The 27,557-nt window shown below is 33.6% G+C and overlaps 3 protein-coding genes and 1 long non-coding RNA gene across 5 annotated transcripts; all 4 read left to right on the top strand.

The window, feature by feature from the left end:
- Positions 1–4,998: 4,998 nt before the first annotated feature.
- Positions 4,999–7,625, top strand: LOC136270895 (uncharacterized). The gene is made up of 4 exons (XR_010708767.1): positions 4,999–5,183; positions 5,844–5,972; positions 6,344–6,366; positions 6,637–7,625. It is a non-coding gene; the product is annotated as an uncharacterized lncRNA (long non-coding RNA).
- A 1,700-nt stretch (positions 7,626–9,325) lies between these two features.
- LOC105345170 (uncharacterized) lies at positions 9,326–10,631 on the top strand. Its single transcript, XM_011453232.4, has 3 exons — positions 9,326–9,552; positions 9,940–10,147; positions 10,441–10,631. The coding sequence occupies exons 1-3, from the start codon at positions 9,442–9,444 to the stop codon at positions 10,503–10,505; spliced, it is 384 nt and encodes a 127-aa protein (XP_011451534.3). The 5' UTR covers positions 9,326–9,441; the 3' UTR covers positions 10,506–10,631.
- A 2,414-nt stretch (positions 10,632–13,045) lies between these two features.
- LOC105345172 (uncharacterized) lies at positions 13,046–15,660 on the top strand. 2 transcript variants are annotated; one of them, XR_010708689.1, is made up of 5 exons: positions 13,046–13,205; positions 13,725–13,941; positions 14,366–14,935; positions 15,187–15,379; positions 15,540–15,660. XR_010708689.1 is itself a non-coding variant. In XM_011453234.4 (3 exons), exons 1-3 carry the CDS (start codon positions 14,834–14,836, stop codon positions 15,614–15,616), a joined length of 372 nt encoding a protein of 123 aa, XP_011451536.3. In that variant the 5' UTR covers positions 14,530–14,833; the 3' UTR covers positions 15,617–15,660. The 2 variants fall into 2 exon arrangements, 1 of the variants encoding a protein (XP_011451536.3); XM_011453234.4 differs by lacking the exons at positions 13,046–13,205; positions 13,725–13,941 and having other exon boundaries at positions 14,530–14,935.
- Positions 15,661–17,393: 1,733 nt separating this feature from the next.
- Positions 17,394–25,739, top strand: LOC105345173 (actin-interacting protein 1). Its single transcript, XM_011453235.4, has 16 exons — positions 17,394–17,521; positions 18,265–18,386; positions 18,645–18,735; positions 18,924–19,071; positions 19,461–19,641; positions 19,780–19,857; positions 20,086–20,166; positions 20,376–20,467; positions 20,693–20,834; positions 21,025–21,106; positions 21,242–21,395; positions 21,742–21,820; positions 23,841–23,951; positions 24,309–24,482; positions 24,831–24,981; positions 25,357–25,739. Exons 1-16 carry the CDS (start codon positions 17,503–17,505, stop codon positions 25,461–25,463), a joined length of 1,812 nt encoding a protein of 603 aa, XP_011451537.3. The 5' UTR covers positions 17,394–17,502; the 3' UTR covers positions 25,464–25,739.
- The last annotated feature ends 1,818 nt before the right edge of the window (positions 25,740–27,557 follow it).

Genomic DNA, 27,557 nt, shown 5'->3' with positions numbered 1-27,557 from the left:
GTAATGAAAATCAAAATGGATTCCCTTTTAATGAAAGCAGAATAAGACCGTACAGACATTGGGTTTTATTAATTCCTCTTAAGAAAGTATCCGGTGGACTTTAAATATGTCGGGTCTTTTATGGAATGAACCCTCTATTGACTTAACAAGGATTATTGAAATTTCCCTCGCCTTGGAGGCTCGGCAAATTGGACTCATCAGTAGAGTTACGCTGGGAAACGTGAGGATAATGACGGCAGAATGGAGATCCATCACCTAACGATGGTCAATTATCCCGCAACCCGCCATCAATCATAGCGGACGTAACCGATGCGCATGCCCCTTAATCTCTTTCAAATCATAATCTCGTTGACACGAGGAAGACAAGAGACCTGTTCTTTTTATAACTAATCAGAAGTATGGACAGTTTGACCAAATGTCCTGCAATTCTTTGTTGCATTACACTCATTGATGGTAATACAGATTCAATGACGTGGAAAATGACGTAAATAAAATCAGTTACTCGACGCAATAATGCCAATATATATAAATTTTCGATTTAAAGATATAGTTATCAATTTCAGAAGTTTAAAAGTGTTCTTATTTGTATTTATCAAAATAACCTGAATGGAATGCTTGTTGCAAATGTTATCTCCAAACATCCGATAGAGAGATGAGTTATAGAGGGTCGGGCTCGAAATTCCGCCATCAATGGCTTCCATTATATGCATCATGGCGGGGATTTCTGATATTATCGCGACGATTAAGAAATAACCAGTATTCAATCACAAAAACAGCGACATAATGGTCTTTTTATCGTGATATAAATCTACAGAAGAACTAGATATTATTGCACAGAAATGGTTTCTCTGAAAGTTGATTGGCAAGCAGAATCAGACAAAGTGGTCCTATTTGAACTCCTCATTCGCAAGTGACAGTAAAACGCATGATAAGAAATAAGCGACATTTTGTTATCATTTGTTACAATTCAAAATTGAGATATTTCGAAGACTGACGTCCAATCAAAATGGTATGGTTTGAGGTTTAGATTTAATTGCATGCCCCTTCAGTAAGCAATATCGATGATTCGTTTGATAAATCCCACGGTTTTGTTGTGCTCGAAAAGATGTAATAAACTATACAGTTGACCAAACAAAACACACTCTTGACCAAATTTCAACAACAAAACAAGAACAATCTGAAGGATTTAAAAAGAAACAAAAAAATTACATGTATTTAGTATATACTGTTATGGATGAAGCATTGCATTAATAGGGCTTGGTGATTGTGGCCATTTTTTATAGACTGTATTGATCTCCTTTAAAAGAAGATCTTTATAAAAAAAAATATAGGAAAATACCCAAACTTCAAATTTACGGATTTTATCCTCGGTTAATAATAGCTTAATAGGTAAACACATCATGTTCTAAAATTTGATGTAGATTTGATATGGTTAATTTGTTGACCATTGGTCCTAGGCCTCCACAAGGTACTGTAAAAGAGCGACTGACGTGGTAAAAAAAATGCATTGCATTGTGGAAAAAAAATCTTAAACTCCATGATATAGGGTGAATATTGGAATTTCCTCTTGTTAGTGGTATTCCATTGAATTTTATACAATGGTTGACCTGCACGTGTATCTACATGTATCTCTTTCTTACTCGTTTCGTTGGACAATGAATTGGATATTAACTACACCATCACAAAATTGAGAAGTTGTCTTCTGTATATCAACACGCGTTTGTTCGACGTTTTTAAGAATGAATCCTAATTTTCAAAGGATCGAATTTAAAGCACTAGAAATACTTATTTAAATGAGTAGTATTTATTGTGGCGTCTTCACAGTGCAATTTTAAAATAAAAAGTATTATTAATAATTATTGTTAAAATTGATATTAATCGCATACCTATGCAAGCATAGGATGAAATACTAGTAAAACTTATTTTAAAACTACTTTTAAAGGCTAAAGTCGTATATAAAGTTTATTGAATAACACAACCTTAATTTTCAAGTTCATATATTTCACATTACTTATCCATAAATTACAGTACAAATGCACAGATTACCTTTCTTTTAAACATAAATTTCTTTAAATATACTCTTACAGTGTATATCCTGAACAAACCTTGTGGTTTTTTTAAATATTTATTTGGAGCCATGCAAGTATAATACAAATTTACCTTGATATATCAACACACCTACTATCAAAAAATGAATAAACTTAAAAAAAAATAAACAATTTGTTAAACTGCCAATTAATTACGATGACATTTCGAGTATAAACTGATGAAAAAAGTCCTAAACTAATAGCTCAAGCAACAGTATTGAATGAACGAAAATGGAAGAAAAATAAAAAGCATTGAAGAAATTTCTTATTTCGGACCGCGCTAAGTAGAATTAAATGAAATGAAAATACGAACAGCTCGACTCTACAATGAAAGAAGGGGGGGGGGGTTGTTTGATTTACACAAACACTACATTTGTGTTGGCAGTTCTGCTAGAAATAACAGAACTGCAAGGAAAAATACATTTTAACAGATTATCCTTCTTAAGAATAATGTTCAAGCATTTACCCTTAAAGCACATTATATTCGTTTCATTTATGCATTTATGTTTATTCGTATTTTTATCTAAATTTGTTTTTACCTTTTATACCGTCTATCTTTATTTCTAGTGAAATTACCAGATGGCGTCAGTTGAAATCATCATAAGATGTAAAGTTGTATTGACTATGGGAGACTGTTTCTATTAGGGCTCAAAACGCATCAAGATGGACCGCTTTTTACTTCATTAAATTGTGACAACTTAAATATCCCAGCCATTTAAAATTCGATTTATTTAAATGTTCACTGGTAAAGATCCATTATCATGCTTCATTATGGCTGCTCTATGATAAATATCAAACTCATAAATCCGATACATTTTCGTGTGATTCGCTAAAATTTTAATGAAAGGTGGTCACTAATGTCTCTTTCGTCTGGATAAAAATTACCCTGTCTCCCGATGACCGGTATTAATGAAATATCGAGCCCGATTTGAGAGATATTTACACATCATTAATACATTTAAGTACACGATTAATGCATTATTCTCCCATTAAATCTTTTCCCGCCTTAGAAGTCCTCCAATTCTAATAATTCAAAAGGGAATAAATTTATTAAAAGATTCCTTTTGAGTGCGCATTTCCAAAACAGAATTTCAACATCATATATTCATACAGCCATTTCCAGACTAAATGGATACATTCACTTACGAGAGGAAAATTATCTTTTGAAATAATGTTTGGAAAAAATAAAATCGTCATTCTTATTTTTTATTTCAAGACAACAAACTTATACCTGTATATATAATTATGCATTTTTTTTTATTTTGCTGTGCCATGTATTCAACTTATAGCAATTATTCTACTTCAAAATGTATTTTAACTTTATCATCTACAGAAGTAATATTAAATTACAACAAAATTTGTTTAAATTACGTTTTCAAATTAATTAACTCAGATCAGACAACACGCCATTTAAAACGAATAATATTCATGTATATATGTCCAGAAAAGAAATATATATATCCGAACTCATTAAAGCATTATCATAGAAATGCTCGTTAATTCGTCAAAAGAGTGACCCCTGTACTTTTAACATTACTATTTTATCCCAAACCCATGCTGTTGATGTTACCTACATGTACTATACAGTATTTTTTTTCAGCCTACGGATACGATTTTAATGACCATCTCTTTATAAATCCGTTTAATATAAATTATATATAGGATCGGATTGTTACGCCCACATCCCTATCAAAATACAGAAGTAATCGAAGGAGGACGTCCCGTGTTTAGACTGATATAATTGCTTAATCCCGGACCTCTGTGTCGGAGCAGGTGCGCGATTGCCCCGGGCTACCAGTCCCGTGAAAGGACCACAACCCAATACAGGGGGCTTATCCCGCATCCAGTCCTCTCATGGTCATCTTCGCGACCAAATTATTTATTAAGGAAAACTCGTCCGTATTGTTCGCTAATGACTTCCAAATGAGAAATTAGCCTCTTTTTGTTGATCGCAGTTTAAACCCCATCATTGAGAAGCGATCAGATAGCAAGAGAAGCACTGGACCAGATTGTCGACTAAAGCAGTAATAATTGAAGTGTCAATCGGGGGCTACTCAAAGGTCTAAGTCGTTATAGAAAAGTCCAGCTCTCACAAGCATATCACTTTTTATTTAATCAATTAAAATCGCGACAACACGAGAGAGACATTTCCAGATAGCTATTGTGCATCACAATTTAATCTATTACTGTAATTTTACTTGTCAATGAGCAAAACTTGTAACTAGGACATACAGTTCCGAATTTCCATTCCATTCAGTTAGATACAAGGGTATGGAATTTGTCGTTTCATTAAATTTTATAAACTAGTATTTAGATTCGTTGGTCCGTCCGCCTAAATTCTCTGTTCTACTGAATTCCATTTAGATTCATTGATTTATTACGTAGATATATTTATTCAGGTACTATTTACATTTTAATTTTCAACTCCTCAGTTTTTTAGATTATTAATATTATTTGTTGAATTTAATATCATCAGGATTCGCGATCGTCTATTTATTCTTTTATTCTCTTTATTCGTTATTCATTTTTAAAAGTATTACATTTTCATGTGAATGTATCTAGATGCTAGACAGTATTTATTTTCGCTGTTCCATTTGTTCATTTTGTTCATATGCATTTAGAATGCGTAAAATGAAATGAAATTTAGATTTTAATGTGAAAACACTAGAAATCCAAGATATACAACAATGTCTAGGTATATTGTATGAATTATATTATTTTTATTTTTTTTATTTTTTAGGTGTTCAATATTTGTGTTCTTGCTGTAATTTTCAACAATTAAAGACAGATGTTAGGTTTTCGTGCTATAAATTAATAAACAAAAACATGTATAACTTTATGGATAAAGCAGTAGCAAATCTGACTAATTTAAAATTTTCTTTAATATAATAGCTTCGTTTTTACAGTAGCATTCACGTCATTAAAATCTAACTTTGTCGATTCCCTGTCTGAAACAAGGCGTTCATCTGCCTCCAAAAGTATTCCCCGCCTTTGGTCAAAAACTGATGACACACAGATAGGGCATTTCTGTGGGGCTGCTATCGGAACAGCGTCATGCACGTGGTGACAAGCTTGTCAGAGCCCCGAGGACAGGGGGTAAGATTTCATCCCCACCATATTCAACAGCGGCACGTTCCTGTAATGGGAATCTTAGAGATAACAATTTGGAATAAAAACATCTTAATTCATTCGATCCTTCGACCAAAAGAGTATTATTGTAGCCAATTTCAAAGTGTGTAATCGTTTTAAAACAGCTATGGTCTTCTGACCTTCATGATTTGGTAACAAAGTTAATTCATCAGACAATCAAGTTTTATCATAACAAGTGCAAATCTAGTGTACCAAATGGAAGCCCAGGTATCGCCTTTGAGAGAGAGAGAGAGAGAGAGAGAGAGAGAGAGAGAGAGAGAGAGAGAGAGAGAGAGAGAGAGAGAGAGAGATTGCTTATAACCATGTCTTTTGTCACATTTTCAACAATCTTGAGGGAACAATACAATGTGTAAAAACTATGCGTTTGAAACAAATGGTTTTAAATATTGGTTCAGAGAGAAAGAATTCTGCTCATCTGCTTTTTAATGTACAAAAATTCTTCACTATAAAAAGTCAGATAATAAGCCACGGGACAACTTCTGTTTGTTTCATCAACCTGTAAGAAAGAATGAAAATATTATTTTTTGGTACGCATCAGTTGAAATAACTCGGAGCTTTCTGCGAATGTGAGAATGACAAATCATTTTTGCCCTGTTTGTTCTGTAGAAATACCACCCCAGACAATCACGCCGAAATACTCCCAGTAATGGCTCAAAGCCTCAGCTAATGGCAAGACACTCTACAAAACGCAAGAAATAATTTAGCGTGCGATGAAAGTTCTACTAACATTACAAGGTAAGTGAGAAAACATCCGTAACCTGTCTTTGGAATCACAAGTATGACTGCAGCAGTTGGAGGAGAGCTGGAACCTGGGAATAGGATGCAGGCCTTGCATGATAAAGGGAGGAATGCAGTGGAAGAGAATTTTGTTACCATCCCCTGCAATCATTCAAAGATGATTTATGGACAACGGTTAATGCATCGTCTTCCCTGGCTAACACTTAACCTTTGAGCTTTGGTGTCAAACACATTTATACGCATATTATTCTTTGTTTATTTTACTTTCTAACATACAATATTTTAGTATTTTATCTATTTGCTATTAAGGAATTATTTTTAAAATGCATTTATAATTTTGCATTTTTCATTTTTATTTTTATTTTCAGGACGGAAATCCACATGGGTAATGGTAAGTATTATATCATTAACAACTCTACTTAAATCCTCCAAGTCTTTCAGTAATCATAACAATATCAGTAACTAATTTTGAGATTAAATTATTCCTCTTTTATTCTGTCCGTCAGAAATGACAAAACCCCACCATGTATTCAGATGTAAAGCCCAGTCAACCGTGACGAGCCGTATGCCTCGTTAACACAGTGGGAAAACAGTTTGCAATAAATTAGAAAATGTTTAACATTTCATATTCGGTTCACTTCCAGCCATTTTTTTTTCGCAGCTAGTTCTCCAAAACTGGTCTCCTGATGGTAATTCCAGATAGGATGCTATACAATCCAGGTTTACTATCCCTAGGCATGAAAAAGGCTTCGGAACGATGAGAGTGAAAGGGTTTGGTAAAAAGGACACCTGCTTTCGCTTTAAAAAAAAATTGCTAAAAACTGTTCAGTCTGTCTGCCTGATTAACTGGTAGAGACTGATCAACAACCAGTTATTGTTTCGTTGGGGTAGACAGTGTTTCGTCCTTTTGATGCAAAATTATATTAACTGTCACAATTAAAACCAAACAGCACATAATCTAAACTTGTCACGACACAACGACAATTAAGGCCACCAATTAATGACTCATTAAAAGATTTTTCTTGTGAAAATTCAGATTTCTATAAAATAATTCTGTACAATAACGCGTAATAGCACAAATGCCATTTTCAGGGAAATGAACAAAAAGAAAAAGTAATATAATCGAACAAATGGCCTATTGGTGAAATTTCATTATTTTGACCTTGTGGGAAGAGACCAATGCATGTCATTATCATTGACGTGTTTAGTATTATTTCCCCCTCTATTTCATTTCATCCATGTTATGTGTAATTGACGTTTTCATTGATTGATCGGTTGAAAAATGAAAGAGTATTGCTCTTGAAACTGTTGATGGAGAATGGTGAATGGACCACCTTGAAACATGTGTCACAAGAAAGATAACTCTGGAATTTAAAATATCTGTGCACTCTCTTAGGTGGTATGGGACATCTGCAAATTGTGATGTCTTCCAATCTAAATAAACAATAAAATAAAGTATTATTTTATAAATGTTTTCTTTTCCAAAATTGTTACCGAACAGCGTAGCGCAGTGGGTTAGAGCGTTATCTACGAATCAGTAAGACATGCGTTCGAATCCCGCTGCGGCATTTATAGTTTTTACTATTAATATAAAATTTAAAACATTGTTGTTGGTCAAATATTGTAAAATTTGAATATTCTAAACCGGCAAAAGTATTTTGATTATAGAATAATTTTATCAACATTAATATTCGTCCATGTACATATCATTATAGTTCATTAATTAAAACACCATCTTTTCAATTTAAACAACGAGTCGGTCGCTGACAATCCAGTTATTGTTTCGTTGGGGTAGACAGTGTTTCGTCCTTTTGATGCAAAATTATATTAACTGTCACAATTAAAACCAAACAGCACATAATCTAAACTTGTCACGACACAACGACAATTAAGGCCACCAATTAATGACTCATTAAAAGATTTTTCTTGTGAAAATTCAGATTTCTATAAAATAATTCTGTACAATAACGCGTAATAGCACAAATGCCATTTTCAGGGAAATGAACAAAAAGAAAAAGTAATATAATCGAACAAATGGCCTATTGGTGAAATTTCATTATTTTGACCTTGTGGGAAGAGACCAATGCATGTCATTATCATTGACGTGTTTAGTATTATTTCCCCCTCTATTTCATTTCATCCATGTTATGTGTAATTGACGTTTTCATTGATTGATCGGTTGAAAAATGAAAGAGTATTGCTCTTGAAACTGTTGATGGAGAATGGTGAATGGACCACCTTGAAACATGTGTCACAAGAAAGATAACTCTGGAATTTAAAATATCTGTGCACTCTCTTAGGTGGTATGGGACATCTGCAAATTGTGATGTCTTCCAATCTAAATAAACAATAAAATAAAGTATTATTTTATAAATGTTTTCTTTTCCAAAATTGTTACCGAACAGCGTAGCGCAGTGGGTTAGAGCGTTATCTACGAATCAGTAAGACATGCGTTCGAATCCCGCTGCGGCATTTATAGTTTTTACTATTAATATAAAATTTAAAACATTGTTGTTGGTCAAATATTGTAAAATTTGAATATTCTAAACCGGCAAAAGTATTTTGATTATAGAATAATTTTATCAACATTAATATTCGTCCATGTACATATCATTATAGTTCATTAATTAAAACACCATCTTTTCAATTTAAACAACGAGTCGGTCGCTGACAATCTAAGGTATTATTCTACATCTCGAGACGTAAATTTTAACTAGACTAAGTATATGCTTTATTCAAATTTAAGTTTGTTTTAAGTATATTTGAAAGGACACTTACAACTGAATATGCATGTGTATCTTAAAGACTTTGACTATAACGGTTCAAAGGTTATAGCTATAAATACTAGTATTCGAGATTTCGGAAACAGCAAGGTAATCAGAAAGACTAGCAAACCAGAAAATAAAACAAAATGTTGCACCCCTATAATGCATTCAAAACCTAATGAACATTTGTAAGAAGTTTATTTTATTGGATTATTGGTGTTTTTTTTATTGATAAAGGTGTCAGCCTTCTTTCAAACTGTTATCTTTGAAAGACATACATGTACATTATTAAGTATACATATTATTAAAGAACTGATTGGCCAACGGTCGAAACATTTTATAGAGATTTATTTCCGGAGAATAAGTGCTCTTTTCAACATTATACATATATTTTGTATACACAACAGGTACATGCAGGTACGTGCGTAAAACAAAATGATAGTCTGTAAATAAAGCATCATAAAAATAACGTTAATTCAGATAAACATGTATATATCTGTACTTCAAGTGTGGTTTGAGGCGGGCGTCTGTTTCTGATGACAATAGGAAATATCACCGCTCGAAGCGTCCCCTACTGATCCTAATCTCCGCCAAATCTCCGTAAGTCCGTTCGTATCTGGGCCACCATCGCTACTGGACACGGTCTTATAGGTGTAAACTTTCCTACCCTCAGAGTACTCGGTCCTGCACTGTTGGTCAAAATGGTTCGCGCTGCAATAATTTACTGCATCACTCTGAGTCTAGTCTGCACTTGCTGGACATTCTCCCTCAGAAACATTAAGTCTGACAAGGAGGTTCTTCTGAGAGAATTGGTGAGTTTGATTTTTTTTTTCAGTCCATTTCGTTTTCGAACAATTTATTAAAACTAGGGACTTAATGTAATTACCATGCTGACAGTAGTCAATTCAATATTATTTCATTGGTTGAAATTGATGGTTAAAATAAATTCGATAGTTTCCAGAAAATGAAATATTCAGTGCTTTAAAACAATTATGTCTCCTTAAAACTATAATATTCATGTAATATGTGTCCTAAAACTTAAAAAAAAATAGCATCAGAATAATACATTTTCTGGCAGTCGCTGCTTGTGAAAGATACACATTTTACGTAAAGAAGAAATGGTCATAGGCCAAGATTAGCTTTAAAATACATGTAGTATCAATTTGAGTATATTTATTGAATTTGAAATTAATATACAGGTTGATGACCTGAAAGACGAAGAAAAACGCTCTGAACACGCCCATGGCATCGTCTTCTTTTTTGGAGATCTGAATCGTGACGGCGCTTTGACTGAGGTGGAGCTGAGGAGACTGTTCTCGGGCAATGTGTTCGCCGCTCACCTCGAGGACCTCATTCGTGTTCTATTGTCACGTGACCTCGACAACAGTCAATCTCTAGATGTTCATGGTACATTTAGTAGTAATTATTCTAGTAATTTATCGTCATATTTTAAGTAATATAAGTTATGCGCAAAATACGATCCTGCGTTGTTAAAATTTAATTTTAATTCTGTTGACAAAGTATAGAAGGACAAAATTAGAATTTCGATTCATGCCCAGTTTGAAACATATAAGTTATCAAAAACATTCGACTTTTTTACCGTTATATTATTACGAAGGGGGTAGGGTCATGAAAAAAGTTGTATTTACATGTATTACACCTGAATATTCATAACCGTAATTATCATGTGTATTCTACAGAATGGGAAGACATCGAATCCATGTCCAGGGGAGAACTGGCGCTGATGCTGCTGTCCATGGGCTGACAGACCACTTGTATTTACCTGCACAGCACTTGAAAGGTCACTTACCTGAATGCTATTCATCACTAAATTTTATGTACAAACTTGTATACTTATTTTATCTTGTTAAATTAAAAATATTGAATTATGGATTTATTGTAGTTATTTTTTCTTCCGTTCCTAATATAAATTAGACTGTATGTCAATAGAAATTTATTTTTTTAAGGCGAAAATACGTACTTGTGACATCTCAGAGATGATTTTAACCTTAACGTTAAAAAGAATCGAGAAAAAGAATGGAAAAGTGGGTTGATTTTTATTTACCAGAAAAAAATTACATGTATTATAATACATACTATGGATCATAAAAGTACATAATATACAGTGTCGTCGGAGGCAAATTGAAAGTGGAGGGGCTAGACTAATCCTCAAAAATTTTGACAAGCAAAAAAAAAATTCTTGCCTACCAAATCTTTTTTCCCAAATCTTCCGGAAAGCCCCCATAGCCCCCCTCCCCCCGGTTCCGACGCCTATGATATATACATTAGAAAACGAATTTTTGTACAAGGAAGCTATAATGTAATTTTGTTGCAGAGCTTCTAAATGGCTATATCCACAAAAATATGAATAACAGAATATTATCAACCATTCATATTTTGATTACTGAAGAATAAATTACAATAGTATGATATAACTATGTAATTATATTATGTACTAGTATATTCTCATCTTCGCTAGCCAAGGGTTTTCGGTCCACTTTGCTCCCCATAAACCCTTGGGTTATATTCTATATGATGGTATATTCTATAGTTATAATATTTTATCTTGCAAATTTCAAGGTATAGGTTTTGATAGGCAGGGTGTCTGTCGCTCAATCCTATTATGTTTATACATGTATACAATAAAAATATAATTTAATTCAATTTACAATCTTACAGCAAATTTCTGAAATAAAAATTGTAGCTTATATTGCTCTATTTGCCTTCTTTGTTTTGTTCTAAACCAACCTATTTGCACTAGTAAACGAATCTGTTAGAAACAGACCAATCTTTTTAATGATGGTAAGATACAGATGAACAAGACCAAATAAAAAGTGGCCGTGATTGGGAATATGTAATATAGGTCGATGGTTCCAGTCCACGAGACTGACAGGCCAGTCCGATAAGATAATTAACCAATATTGGCAATGTGTGATGAGAACTATAACTCAGACTTTGCGGATATTCATTTATATCTTACTTAGTTCGTCTATTTCATATATACAATGACATACTAGATTGTACGTTAATTTTTTTTTTCACTGGCGCCATATCCACCCAGTAGATATAGATTATAGAAAAAAGCAATGAGCTCCTCACGAACCCTGTTTGTAAGGACAGAAACTCCCTTGCCCAGCAAAGACGAAAAAACATGTACATGTAAGTCTGAATTACGAAGCAATGTCATTATACGGTCAATTACGTCATAGGCACATTGTACAAAATTAATAAATACGCATAGGGAGAATGATAAATCAAGAATATGTACACCATATATATATATATATATATATATATATATATATATATATATATATATATATATATATATATATATATATATAAGAAGCACTAGCAAACCAACAACACTCGTTATCTAAAGTGTCGGATCAAAAGATACAAGGTTATAAGATGAGATATAAAAAAGCACTAAAAATAACCAACGACACGAACAATAAAGTAAAATATTGTCAAATTTTCGGGACAACCCGTCCCTTCTTCAGGACAACAAAATAAAAACTACATAAGAAAGAAGAAAAACATCTACAAAACTAGCACTAAACTAAACTAAATAATATATAAAAACCAGATAATGTTTAAACACCGGATCAACACGTGGCAGCTACATAAATAATCATGAATGTAAAAACTAATGGAAGTGAAATAAAGCAAAAGAACAAAACCGATTAAGGAAATAGCTAATAATTTGAATAAATAACATGATTAATAGTTTGTACATGGACCGAAAAAGATGAAGATGGTGATATTGCTATGAAAACAAATCAGTACTTAGTTGATGTTCATTTTGGTGAAGTCACTTAATTTGTTAATGCCGTCAGGGCGGAATGACTTCAGTCTATGCATCCAAAATTTTTCTTTATTTTTTCTCTCCGCATCTGTCCAGTTAGGGTTGTGATCAATGACCAAAACCATCATGTCCTCCCATTTGTGATCATCTAAATTAAAATGTTCCCCGACGGGTTCTTTAATTTTCTTAGTTTTGATATATATATATATATATATATATATATATATATATATATATATATATATATATATATATATATATATATATATATATATATATACACACACACACACATTAACACAATATGATTTTGACTTTACGTTGACAAGATTAGATCGCTATCTATATTCCTAAGTACTTTTAATTTTATATTTAAATCTATAACTCATTAAATTTTCTGTAGTTGTTATGACTCACAAAACTTAGCAATTCATTATCTATCGATTAATCTTAATTGAGTTTGTGTATCATGTTTATTATAAAGTATATAAATACTAATACTTAGGCACAAAACAGAGTGAAACTGCTTTCAAAAAGATTTCTCAAGGATTGTGCCTCATAGCTGTTACCAAAATGGGAAATCGTAACGTGTACCTGGCTGCCATATGTTTTTTATTCCTTGCAAAAGGATCGAGCGCCAGAGGTTTCAACCTCAAGGTATGTGCGATTTTAAAGGGCTTGATGACTCTCTGACTCATGGATCTTTTTAGACAAATAGTATGTTCTTTGCTCATGGACAAAAAAAGTTTTAAACATCAGGAAAAGAATTCCGCAAAAAAATATATTTTGAAATAGGCCAACAATTTGTTGATTCAAAGCAGGCACGTAGCATCGTTTTTGAAAGTTTGGGGGGGGGGGGGGGGTGGAGTCATCCATGCAATAATCTTGACAAGATATAAAAAAATAGCTCCGCAAAAAAATGGGGAGCCTGATATTCTACTTGTCCGAATAGTATTCTCTTTTAAGGCCTATCAATAAAATTGTTAACTTCTTGATTTTAATCTCTATCCTAACTATTTTGGACATTATAAATATAAACTTTGCTAAGAGATGCGGATGCGATAATGATGGAATAAAATCATCATCGCCCGATTTTTATTCGTGCTTAGAATGATCAGAAACGGGTCGGGTGCATGTTTAAAGAATTTAGGTTTTATTTCTCTCTCAATATTTCAGATCGATGAACCAAACACTGGAGTGGATCGCCGGCAAGAGAATGTCCCGGATAAGGACGTCAAAGACCTGCTCTTTGCCATATTGGACAAAAACCAAGACAAGAAACTGTCCGTACAAGAATTCTACTTGCTCAACTCATGGGCGGAAGTATCTAGCAATTTTGGAGATATCTATCACAAGTTTTGGTCTGGTAGAGAATCCTCAATTACTCAATCCGGTGGGTACACGTCTAATAGACAACTTTGGAATTCTTTTATCAAAGATTAACAGTGCAAAGGAAGTACAGACTCACTTTCAATTTAAAAAAAAAACACTATTTTATTTGTTTAAAGTAGGCAACATATCAAAAAAGGGCGGTGTTGAATGACAATTTTTTTTTTTATAAAAATATGTTTACACTTAAATTGCTGACTTATTTATATAATATTAAGACCAATGCCAAACGCATGTACACGCATGTCAGCAACCTATAAAATTAGACCGTTGTTGAATGACAGTTTTTGGACAGCTGTTTAAAATAACCCAAAATGTTAAAAAAAATGTTTACACTTAAAATTGCTGACTATATTATGATCAATACTAAACACATACACTTGAATCTGTATTATGTATTTCAATTGTCTTAAATATTGATTCTTCAGAATGGAATGATTTGAGGTTTACAGACGAAGACATCAAAGTTATGACAAAACCCTTTGAAGATATTATCATTTTGGCTTGAGAGGGAATTTACTGAGTTGACTAACTATCTTTCTTCTGAATTAAAGGAACTGAACAAACCCTGTCTTGCTTCTTTTATTTTTATTTGTCAGGGTACATCAACTCGTTTTACAGTTAGTCCAACCTTTTTGCCAAAAGAAGGTGTTATATCTTGACTATAAATGGCCAAAAACATTTTTTATTATTAGCATCACCGTTGTGTATGAAGTGAAAAAGAAAACAAACGCCCTTAACAGATAGCCAAGTTCCTTTTGGCAAAAACGAAGGACCACCGGGTTGGATCAAAATTGTATAAAATCTATCCGTAATGTTAAAAAAAATAATCGTCTGGAATACCTTCAGTGATCAAACTCGTACATTAGTTTAAAACTGTGACTTCAGCGTTCGACATGCGTTGTGCGTTAGTTCTAGTTGCTACCGTTTTGGTCGTCTCTACCATAGGAGCACGTGTTCTTGATGATAAAGGGGACATCTTCACTTCTGTGAAAAGAGTAAGTACTAAACTAGGCGCGTTTATTAGCGATCAGCTTGCAAGTTCTCAAGATCTATCACTTAAACGTCATGCAGATAATTTTAAAGTATTTTTTTTTCTGGTTGTGTATATGTATGTTTATATGCTAGTATACATGTGAGAGAGAGAGAGAGAGAGAGAGAGAGAGAGAGAGAGAGAGAGAGAGAGAGAGAGAGATGCTGTTGCTTTCGGTAATCAATGATCTCAACCTTCAGTTATTTTACAAACAAGGCCCCGGCGTCTACAGAGTTCGATGTCCTTGACCTGCTGTTTAAGTATGGGGACGAGGACGAGTCTGACAGCCTGGAGTACTCCGAGGTCATGGAGTTGTTTTGTGGACGGATTTTTTCAGTTAATATAAATGACATCTTGGCGTCCATCATGAAACAAGATAAAGACAGAAACAACAGCATTGACCGGGATGGTAAAACTGATCATTTCAATTTATACTTTTCTTCTTTTTCTATCTTCTTATGGCTTGATCATCTCGATTTGTTTTTACCTTCATCTTTTCTTTCTTTCTTCTTCTTCTTCTTCTTCAATTATAAATGTTGATTAATTCAATTTCTTTTTTGTAATTTTAGAATGGAGGTCCATTGCTTTCACCAAAGAAGAACTAAAGACCTTTGACCGTTCTCCCTATATCACCATTCTGGCTTAATGTCCACTGTCTGGAATTTCCTAAATAAAATAATTCAAGCAAAACATTTGTATTTACATCACCGGCTTAATCAATTAACATATTATACATTTATTGCATGATTGTGAGGGAAATGTGAAGATTTATTCCCCCGTGAAAAATCACAATTCCCGAGGGCAACGCCCAAGGAAAATTTGATTTTTCAGGGGGAATAAATCTTCACATTTCCCGAACGTTCATTAAATAAATTATTTATCATACCGAGCGACAGGTTATAATTTAGAATACATCAGTTTATAATCGTTTTTTAATTCTAGTTAAGCAATAACGTAGTTAATGTTTACCGGTTTCTTTCTATAACAGTTTCTGAAATAAGATTAAGGATTTAAAACGATTCTTTAACAGAATTAATCATTTAATTGCATCTCATGCTCATCCTCGGGATTTTTTATAAGCATGGAATGAAAATTCGAGGTAGTGAGATATGATGAAGAATATGACGATGACAGGGAAATATGAAGTTTTATTGCCCTGGCATGCAACTGTCTACAACCAATCAGATGTCGCATTATGTAGAATAATCGTATTGAGCTATAATAATAAACTTCATCTAAGGTATTACATTAATTGTCGTGCAATCCAAATTATGAAGTTTTCTTGTGTTTAAAAATCAGTATGATATTAGTAATACCCAATTGATTGTTTCTAAGAAATAATGGCCCATCGAGAATATTGTTTACTATAGTAGAAACCGATGAAGGCTACATGCTTTTATAACCATAGGGCATTGAATGTTACAGATACTAGTATATATCGCATATTCAAGCGTGCTAAATGTATCCAACACAAGATCTTCAGATTTAAACGTGTTGTGGTGACCATTGGCCTGTGAGGGTTCTTTATCGTGCTAGCAACTACATGTACCATATGACTAGAGATCTCAACTTGAATATAACACTAACCGTGCAATAAGCCAGCAATTAAGTCGATCTTCATTGTTACCCACTGATTTGAAAATGCCGGTATTGAACTGTATGTGCAACGTTACCAAAGACGTACATGTACATATATGTACATACATGTATGTCATAAAAAACAAATTGAGAAATGAATAAAAAGTAGTGGCTCGTTACCATGCACTTATATTAGTTAAAAGATCAAAATTTAAAAAAAAAAGTCACCATGTAAATGTAAGTTTTGAAATCCTCGTAGCACGTACATGTACTTCACTTTTGAGATGGTGTACTTCGCGACAGCCCAGACAAATTTTCAACAATTTCAATATTTTTTGAAATTTTGGAATTTGTTACAAGACAAATATTTATCTCTTTTTGTGTTCAGTGGGACCAAATTTTATCGACGTATCTTTGCCCACATAAGTTAGTCTTCCAGACCTTCGTCAGTAAAATTTTAAAAGAAATCAGACATTTAGCTTTATAATAATTAAAAACAATAGATATTCTATGACACGTAATATTTTGTTAACATTTTCGGTGCGGTTAATGAACTAGTATATAGTTTGTTGTCAATCAAACTCAGTAAAGAAATTTTATTGATACCGATGTATTTAGCGGCCTTAGTCAGATACCAGTTGATCATATAGATCTATCTAAGGATGTAAATCTATCGTGGCGTCGCGTGCTTGAAATGATTTTTCACACACCTGTACCTGTGTAGTGATAAGATTAGTTCACATACTTAACTAACTAAAAACGGCAATTACATGTTATTTTATTTTAGAGGTGAATCATATTTATAGTTTTGAATATTGGCAAAATTTCACTTTACCATATATGGAAACAAGGAAGTCACCGGTCCCATCGCGCATGCGTCAACCTCTGTTCTATATTTCCGGATTACAGGCCGGTGTGCATTGATTTAGTGTATTTATCACTTAAAATTCAATTATGGGGAGCTATGAACAAAGTAAGTATACTCAGCAGCTATTTTTAACAAAATATGTAGGGTCAGAGTATTTGCCTTAAGATAAAAGACTTCTTTGCTGCAAATACAGTTTTAACTTGAATTATCTCTGCACGGAAGCTGATTAAAGCTTTCTGAAGACTTCAACATAGTCATAATATTTAAACAGTTGTATTGGGGTTTTTATTTTGGTTGATTTTTTTATGATCAGGTTTATGATGGCCGTAAATTTAGAGCGCTAAATCGCCTGCAGTATCAATGTTTATCATGTGTTTATATAGGGACCCCTCCCCTAAATTCGGATAAACTCTGATCAGTCATTGTGTATCATAACACGAGTAAACATAAACACTGTCTTGGAAGGAAATTGCAGACAACAAGCTATTGCATTCATTTGAATCTAAGTTTCATCGTTTAGAAATCAAGTTATTTTCACTTTTAGACTTTCACTTCTAGATCCTCATTCCTATACATACACGTAGAAGTATAGCTATGCTACTCAATCTTAGTGGCTGCAGTATTATAACAATTGATATCACACTCTTAAATAATGAATGCTATGTCAACCTTCACTCTTAAAGAATAAAGCAATATCCCTTCACCCCCCCCCCCCCATTCCGAAAAAAACCCCCAAAAATCACAATTTTTTTTTTTTTTTATCAAACCCCATTCATACATTAAGAATTTTAATTTACATTGATGCTGTGACAAACCAATTTTTCACTGTATTACTTTCTCAATTGCAGTCAAGTGTTTTGCAAGTTTACCAAGAACAACAAGAGGCAAAGCCTTGGTTCTTAATGGAGACCCAAAGGGTAAAAACATGCTCTATACCAATGGAAACAGTGTCATAATCAGAGAAGTTGAGGTATGATACAATAGACATTTATTATACAGATATTTTATTAAGCTTTGACTGTCATCAACATTTTAATGATTTCTTTCAATTTCAAATCTGTAAACATTTTTACCACATCTTTACAAAAACAAAACAGTGAATATCAAAGATATATTTAAGTTTTTAATTTCTTATTTTAAAGTTCGTTGATAAAAACACACAATAATGGCATATAATCCAAATACAAATCATGAAAGGGTCCTATGTACACTCTGTATTATTTTTCAGAATCCCTCAGTGTCGGACATCTACACAGAGCATGCAGTTCACACAACATGTGCAGCCTACTCCCCCAGTGGATTTTATATTGCATCAGGAGGTACACAGCTGTAGTTACATAAAAAGCTACCGGCATAATAAACTTAATGACTTTATGTGAATGAGAACCATTCTACTCGTGCGAAATGTCTTCTATGTTGATCAGTGTTTGTATTTTTTTAAATTGCAAAATGTATTCAATGTTGTTTGAAAATTTTGGGAGTCAACTTTTATGTATAATTTTTTAAGACATGTCTGGAAAAGTGCGGGTTTGGGATACAGTTAATAAGGAACACATCTTGAAAAACGAGTACCAGCCATTTGCTGGAGAGGTCAAGGACATTGCCTGGTCTGGAGACAGTCAGAGAATAGCAGCTGGTGGACAGGGAAACCAAAAGTAATCAATCAAATCAATCATAAGAAAGTAACTAATCTAATCAGTTATACATGCCGGTATCAAAGTTCAGAGTAGATACTGTACATTAAATGTATTTCAAAGAATACTGTAAATGTAGTATATTCAGCTGTGTATTCTATTAAGCATGTTTGGCGGAAAGTGGCTTTCGCTAAATCAAGTACATCTCTTAATGTTATGTATGATATGTACATGTATATTAATAATGGGTATATTCAGAAATGTGTTTAATCAAAATCCACGCTAACCTGTAAAGCAAATCAATTAATTTAGACCAAATAGTGTACACACTAGATATGATACATTTACAGTCAGATTTTCTAATGTTTAGCAAAAAACTAAAACAGGGATTTTACAATTTTGTTTTGCAGATTTTCTCATGTCTTTACTGCAGACAGTGGAAACTCCTTGGGAGATTTGATAGGACACAGTAGTGCTGTTAACAACATTAGCTTCCGTCCAGAGAGACCCTTCAGATTAGTCAGTGCCAGTGAAGATAACTCTCTCTGTTTTTATGAGGGTCCACCCTTCAAGTTTAAAATCTCTCTGAAGGTATGTCCTTGTGATTTGTGCACTGTCAATTTACTCAACGCTTACACACCTTGGTGACTCAGATCTACCAGGAAGTTCTTGTCAAATAAATGTAAACATTGGTATACATACAGCCTAAATGCCTTGATTTCTTTGTAGGATCACACAAACTTTGTTAATGCTGTCAGATACTCTCCTAAAGGAGAATACTTTGTCAGTGGTGGAGCAGACAAAAAGGTAGGAGGAATCTTAAACATTTGATTAATTTCTTGAATTGAAAAAAGTCCTAAAATAAGTTCCTTCAATCACTCAGATTTTGATCAATTCTCTTGAGGTTAAAAATCTTGATAATTTTTTTTTCGTCCAAGGTTTCTTTGATTCATGAATTAAAAATGAGATAAAATATGAATTGCTTAATAATTTATTCACTTTAAAGTCTCTAAAGAAAATGTTTTTCTGTATCAGTCCTATGTATATGATGGTAAGACTGCTGAGAAAGTGGGAGAGCTGGGATCACCCTCAGCTCACAATGGTGGAATCTATGCTGTAAGTGCAATTATACTGATCAGCTGTGTCAATAACAAAATTTGAAGAAGTCAGATTGAAATAAGCTGATGATTCTAACGAAGAATGTCTCCTATGATTGTTAAGTGTATTTCATTTATTAAAATAAAGTAATCAAGAGAAGGTTATGATGAAAAGCTGTAGAGTTATGTGCTCTACAAGTCCTGTCTAAGAGTTATTTCCCTTTGTAGATATGCTTTAACAGTGATGGATCCCAAATTTTAACTGTGTCAGGTGATAAGACTGCCAAAATCTTCAAAGTCCCAAGTGGAGAACTTGTACAGTATGTATAGTCTTATAAATTCACTTGAAATTGAGATATTTTTAAAAGTCTGAAAGAAATCATATACATTCCCTTGTGTCACTATAAACATGTCACAATTTAAAATAGTTTCTTTAAAATAATTTTGGGAGAGGAATATATGAAGATCAGACTCAATAAAAATTTTTGAAGACCAAGTGTTATTTGTTTACCTTGACTTGACGTCTGTTATTGTCATTACCACAGGACCTTTGAGATGGGGAAGACAGTGGAGGACATGCAGGTGGGCTGTCTGTGGCAGGGTGACAACATCCTGACCGTGTCTCTGTCAGGGTTCATCAACTACCTGGACATCAACAACCCCTCCACCCCCAAAAAAGTCCTGAAGGTGAGACTTGTCAGATAACCCTCCAATCTTTTGCACTGAAAGGGCTTTCTATAATATAATGATTTATCTATTCTAATGCTCATACTAAGGAAACGTTTCTCCTCTCTTAGAACACAAATATCACTACCTGTGTATCAGATTTAGTTTTGAAAAAGAGCTGAATAATTTTATGGTATCTTTACATTGTCAGGGTCACAACAAGCCAATAACAGCGATGGTTCTCAGCGAGGGAACAATCTATTCAGCAGGAGGGGCCTTAGACTCCCACATCAGTATCCTTTGTGTCTGTTTACCCAGAATGCTCCAGGGTCCAAAATGGCTTCCAATGAATTTCTTATTTACATATGTACACTGTAAATTGACCATTTTTAATTGTTGAGAGATTATAATTCCTGATTCTTGACTAGACTACTGGGATGCTGGTACAGGGGAGAATGATAGGTTCACAGGAACCGGTCACAAGAACCAGATCCAAGATATGGTGATAGCCAATGGAGAACTGATAACAGTCAGCATGGATGACACTCTTAAGTTCTCCAATGCAGGCACTAAGCAGTTTGGGTAAGTTTTACCAACTACAAAAAGGGATCAATATAGGTACAAAAATGTACATGAATATAAATATCTTCAGTACTGTATGACCCAGCCTTCACACACTATTTTATCAGAAATCTAAATTTTCAGCCTCAAAGGTGAACTTTTGCATCTAATATGCACTTGTCCCCTAAGGATTTGTGATCAGAGCTGAATTGAGTATTTTTAAAATGAGGATGACTGAGGGGGCAGTGATGATAGTCATATCTTCAGGGAAAATATGGCATATGGTAAAATTATTTGGAGAATAAAAAGTCGTGTTTTCTTTTACTTTTCTCTCTATTTGAATATGTATTTTATTTTGTTCGTGCAGAGACTCTCATAGCCTGGAGTCCATGCCTAAGGCAGTAGCCGCAGGGTCCAATGCTGCAGTAGTGGCCTGTATTAATCATGTAAGTGACAACATCCATAGATCTGAACCTGACTTAATTATACCCCCGCTCCGAAGGAGAGGGGGTATACTGTTTTACCCTTGTGTGTCTGTCTGTCCGTCTGTCCGTCCGTAACAAAAATTTCTGTCGCATTTATCTCAGCAACTATTTATCGCAGATGCTTGAAATTTTAACACAGTGTTTGTTAAGGCATGCCATATCGTGGGATATATTTTTGTACCAATCGGACGTCAACTTCCTGTTAAATGACGACTTTGCTTATTTTTTAACCAAAATTTTCAAACAAATTTTCGTCAAAGATTTCTCAGCAACTGTTTATTGCAGATGCTTGAAATTTTTACACAGTATTTGTATAGGCATGCCATATTGTGGGATATATTTTTGTACCAATCAGACGTCAACTTCCTGTTAAATGACGACTTTGTTTATTTTTAGCAAAACTTTTCAAACAAATTTCCGTCAAAGAATTCTCAGCAACTGTTTATTGCAGATGCTTGAAATTTTTACACAGTATTTGTATAGGCATGCCATATTGTGGGATATATTTTTGTACCAATCAGATGTCAAATTCCTGTTAAATGACGACTTTGCTTATTTTTTAGCCAAAATTTTCATACAAATTTTCGTCAAAGATTTCTCAGCAACTGTTTATTGCAGATGCTTGAAATTTTTACACAGTATTTGTATAGGCATGCCATATTGTGGGATATATTTTTGTACCAATCAGACGTCAACTTCCTGTTAAATGACGACTTTGTTTATTTTTAGCAAAACTTTTCAAACAAATTTCCGTCAAAGAATTCTCAGCAACTGTTTATTGCAGATGCTTGAAATTTTTACACAGTGTTTTTTAAGGCATGCCATATTGTGGGATGTATTTTTGTACCAATCAGACGTCAACTTCCTGTTAAATGACGACTTTGTTTATTTTTTGCCAAAATTTTCAAACAAATTTCCGTCAAAGAATTCTCAGCAACTATTTATTGCAGATGCTTGAAATTTTAACACACTATTTGTTTAGGCATGCTATATAGTGGGATATATTTTTGTACCAATCGGACGTCAACTTCCTGTTAAATGACGACTTTGCTTATTTTTTAACCAAATTTTCAAACAAATTTTCGTCAAAGATTTCTCAGCAACTATTTATCGCAGATGCTTGAAATTTTTACACAATATTTGTATAGGCATGCCATATCGTGGGATATATTTCTGTACCAATTGGGTGTCAACTTCCTGTTAAATGACGACTTTGTTTATTTTTAGCCAACATTTTCAAACAAATTTTCGTCAAAGAATTCTCAGCAGCTATTTATCGCAGATGCTTGAAATTTTAACACACTATTTGTTTTGGCATGCCATATTGTGGGATATATTTTTGTATCAATCGGACGTCAACTTCCTGTTAAATAATGACTTTGTTTATTTTTTGCCAAAATTTTCAAACAAATTTTCGTCAAAGATTTCTCAGCAGCTATTTATCGGAGATGCTTTTTTTTACACAGTGTTTGTTTAGGCATGCTATATTGTGGGATATATTTCTGTACCAATCGGATGCCAGCTTTCTGTTAAATGTCGACTTTGCTTATTTTGCATATTCACATCAGAGCGGGGGTATCACTAGTGAGCATTGGCTCACAGATATCTTGTTAATACCAATGTATTTATTTTAAGGAAAGTTTGCATCTGTATAACTGTAAATTGTGGATAATGACAATGCTAAATCAAATTTTACTTCATTTGTTTTTTATTACTGCATGTAATCTAGATGTAAAGTACATGTATAATTTCACTTTGAAGGTAAATGTTACTATATGCATTGTTTCTTTTAAAATCTACATGCATCACTTATGATTAACTATGAAGACTATGAAAAAATATGTATAACTGCTATGGTAATTTAAGTTTTATGTTTTACCAATAACCTGTATAAAAATTATCAGATTTTTCTATATTTCATTCTGTAATATACATGTAGCTTGGCATGACCTTATTAAATAAGTTAATATTCTGATTTCAGGTGGTAGTTTTCCAGAACAAGAAGAAGGCCTTCTCCCAAGCTGTGCCCTATGAACCAGCCAGTGTGGCGGTTCACCCCAGCTCTCCTGTGGTCGCTGTGTGTGGAGCTAAGGTCAGCAAAACACTGCAATATCCTTTTCGTATGCACAGAGTTATCCTTCTTATACTATACAGATAATGTTTTACCATCAACATTTACATAAGCCTTTAGGAACACATTTTCATAAATAAATATCTATAGTATAAGCCCTGTCTTTATTGGTTAAATATTTTTTTTCCAAATCTGAGTAAGATAAACTGTACAACATGTTTAACTTAAGCTTATGAATGTATTGTAATTAGTGGTGCACCGTTATCACTCCAAGTAGACCGTCTCCTCTTTTAATTCCCGAAAAATACATTTTTGCATATGATGATTACAGTGTACTTACATAATTTAATAGAATTACATATTTATGATCTGAAATAGGACAAGAAGATTCATCTGTACACAATCAGTGAGAGCAGTGGAGCTCTGCAGGAGACCAAGACGATAGACAATGTAGCCGAAGCCAGCGACATGATGTTCTCTCCAGACGGCCAGTATCTGGCAACAGCCGGAGCCGATAGATACGTCCGATGCTTCAAACTACCCGACTATGAGGTCAGCAAAATAAATGATTACATGTACAGGAATGAATGAACAATTTCTTGAAGGTTCAACATTTTTTTTTCATTCAGATATAGAAACCACCCTTTCTTTATTTAATTAGGGAAATTCTCTCAAATAATATAATTTCAAACCTTCAAGTAATTTTGTCATGAATAAATGATAAGTTGAATTAAGCACTATATATTTTCAGTAGTTTTATTTTACACCCAAGGGTAGATTACTCTTATTGCACAGTAATACCTTGTCTTAGCAGTCTTCAGTTGTTAGTACCAGTATATATATTAGTTGTCTTTTTATCCAGATGACAGTGGTTTTTTATGTTGATTTTTCTACTTACAGCTGGTGTTCAATGATCCTACTCACTCAGCCAGAGCCACATGTGTAGACTGGTCCCCAGACTCCTCTCTGTTTGCAACTGGTTCCCTTGACCAGAATATTGTAGTCTGGAAACCCACAGCCCCTCATAGCCAGCGCAGCTTGGTCATCAAAGGTATTAGCAGAAAATTCAACAACTTATTTAAGGAGAAAGCACATGTAATATTCCGTGCATATCCCTCTCATTTTTTTATGATGCTTAATTTGTTTGCTATTGTTGCAGACAGTCAGATACAGTCATACTTTGTAATCTCGAGCTAGATGGGACTGTTTAAAAACTTTGAGATTTCTTAGTATTCGAGATATTAAGGGTAAAATGTTCGAGATATCGAATTTCAACTTTCATGCACCAATCTCAAACACATACAGAATTTTTTTTTATTTTTTACAAAAAATTATCTGGTATACTGATGCAAAAAAAACCCCCCAAAACCCAAAAGAACACCAATAATTTTTTCTCTCAGATTAAAATTTCTGATTTCATTTTCAGCTGCCCACAAACTGAGTCATCCTACAAGGGTACGGTGGTTGAACAATGACACGGTCGTGTCGGCAGGCCATGACAGTAACATCAAACAATGGAAGATTCAGTTCTAGTTACACTGAAATAGTAGAACCTTTTTTTTTCTTTATTATTAAGTTATAATCATTTCTACATGGACTGTGGCCAAATTAAATATATAGGTGTGAATGTGTTCATATCTGCAGAAAACCATCAACTATTTTTATATAAGTGCTATACAGTGTATTAACACATGTATGACTTGAGGTTCATAGAGGATACTCTCGTGCAATGTAACTGTCTTTTATACGATATTAACTTTGTTAGATAAATCTATGTGGAGAATCTGGTGCAACCTGCAAAAAAGAAAACTCCATAAAAGATTAAAAATTACTTGGATTAGTTCCAAATTTATGATAATTATGTCTAGTATGGTACATGTGTATTTGATTTAATATTGGTTATATTCACTTACATCTAAACAATAATTTGTGGGGTTATTAACTCTTAAATGTTCTTTAAAAGGTGATGTAAGAGACATTTAAGGTTTTTTTGTAGCGATGCATTGTATCTTTTTTTTAAATCAGGAATTGTGCAATTTTCATGTACCTGTTAGCAATACACGTAATTGTTTTTTCAGTGGATTTTAAGTTATGTGGAATGAGGTTTATTTTGCAGTGAGTTTTATTCATCATAACAAAATCTGCATTAATAGCGGTATGTATCTTTTGTTGGGCTGTTGTACAGACTAATAATGTATAAATATAGATTTTATTGACTTCTGATTCTTAAGAATTTAAAAACATGTCTAAAATTTATTTTTTGAAGAGAGAAATGAAATTGCAAACAAACAGAGAAGTTTTTTCCCATATATAGAGTTACATTAATATTTTGTAGAATTCATATCATATGAACACATTGTCTTCCAGTCAGTGTGAGTTGTTTATATAAAGAGATACTTTAACATCGAATACATTATTTTGTATATAAAAACCAGAACAGTGTTAAATACTGGCTCATTTAGAAGTTTGAGTAAATATTATGTAGCCCCATCATTTATTAAACTGACTAGTATTGATATTTTTTGTTGGAAGATAAAGAAGGACGCATAAATTATAATTATTATATCCTTAACACTAGTATTGATATGTATACTTCAATGTGTTTTTTGGTTTTTTTTTGTTTTTTGCTACATGTATATGTTGACAGTTTGGTGTCCTTATAAACCAATCAAATTGTCTCATTGGTTTTGTTGAAATGGTGCATGTAATATATGCTGTCTACAAATATTAAATCTACTAGATGTAATAATCATTTGAATAATATGAATGATTTACAAAAGGTGCTCAAACTTAAAACACAGCAGAAATTAAGAAAAAACAATGAATCAAAGGGTCAGTTTGTCTGTGCATTCATTGGATCAAGCTACTCTCATCGTACAGTCTATCGGAGTATTTGTCAATTGTTTTTCAGTGTAATGGAGGTGTAATATTGTATACGAAGTCACAGTGTTTAATGAAACAAATTGTGTACTCACTAAAACACTGATACTGAATCAGCCTACTCAAAAGTATAAAAATAGGCCACAAGTTTCCCCGACTTGTTGACGGTACTGTTTCTAAATCTATCGCACTAGTCATGTGACTCTCTGTACACTAAATGACCAATACATGGGATTTCTGAAAACGCATGTTGCATTACCTTTTTAGCTCACCGAGACGAAGTCAAGGAGAGCTTATGCTATACCCTCGGCGTCGGCGGTGGCGTCGGCGTCGGCGTCGGCGTCCGGACCTGGTTAAAGTTTTTGTTGCAGGTCCTGTATCTAAGCTATTACTTGTCCTGTCTTCACCAAACTTGCATGGATGATGCATCTGGACCTACTTATGGACTTGAAAGACTTGGATGCTGAATCTGGGTCCTAAATTTCAGATGCTGGAGGAGGTTAAGGTTGTTGGACCAGGTTAAAGTTTTTGTTGCAGGTGCCCTTTGATAGCAATATCTTAGTTACTGCTGGTCCATACTTCACCAAACTTGCATGGATGGTGTGTCTTATGATACTGATGCACCAGACAGGTTTGAGTGCTGAATCTGAGCTATAGGTTTCGGATGCTGGAGGAGGTTAAGGTTTTTGGAGCAGGTTAAAGTTTTTGTTGCAGGTGCCCATTGATAGCAATATCTAAGTTACTACT

The sequence above is a fragment of the Magallana gigas genome, chromosome 8, assembly GCF_963853765.1.
Source record: "Magallana gigas chromosome 8, xbMagGiga1.1, whole genome shotgun sequence".
In the NCBI taxonomy this organism is placed as follows: Eukaryota; Metazoa; Mollusca; class Bivalvia; order Ostreida; family Ostreidae; genus Magallana; species Magallana gigas.
This window is presented reverse-complemented; position numbering and strand designations above follow the sequence as displayed.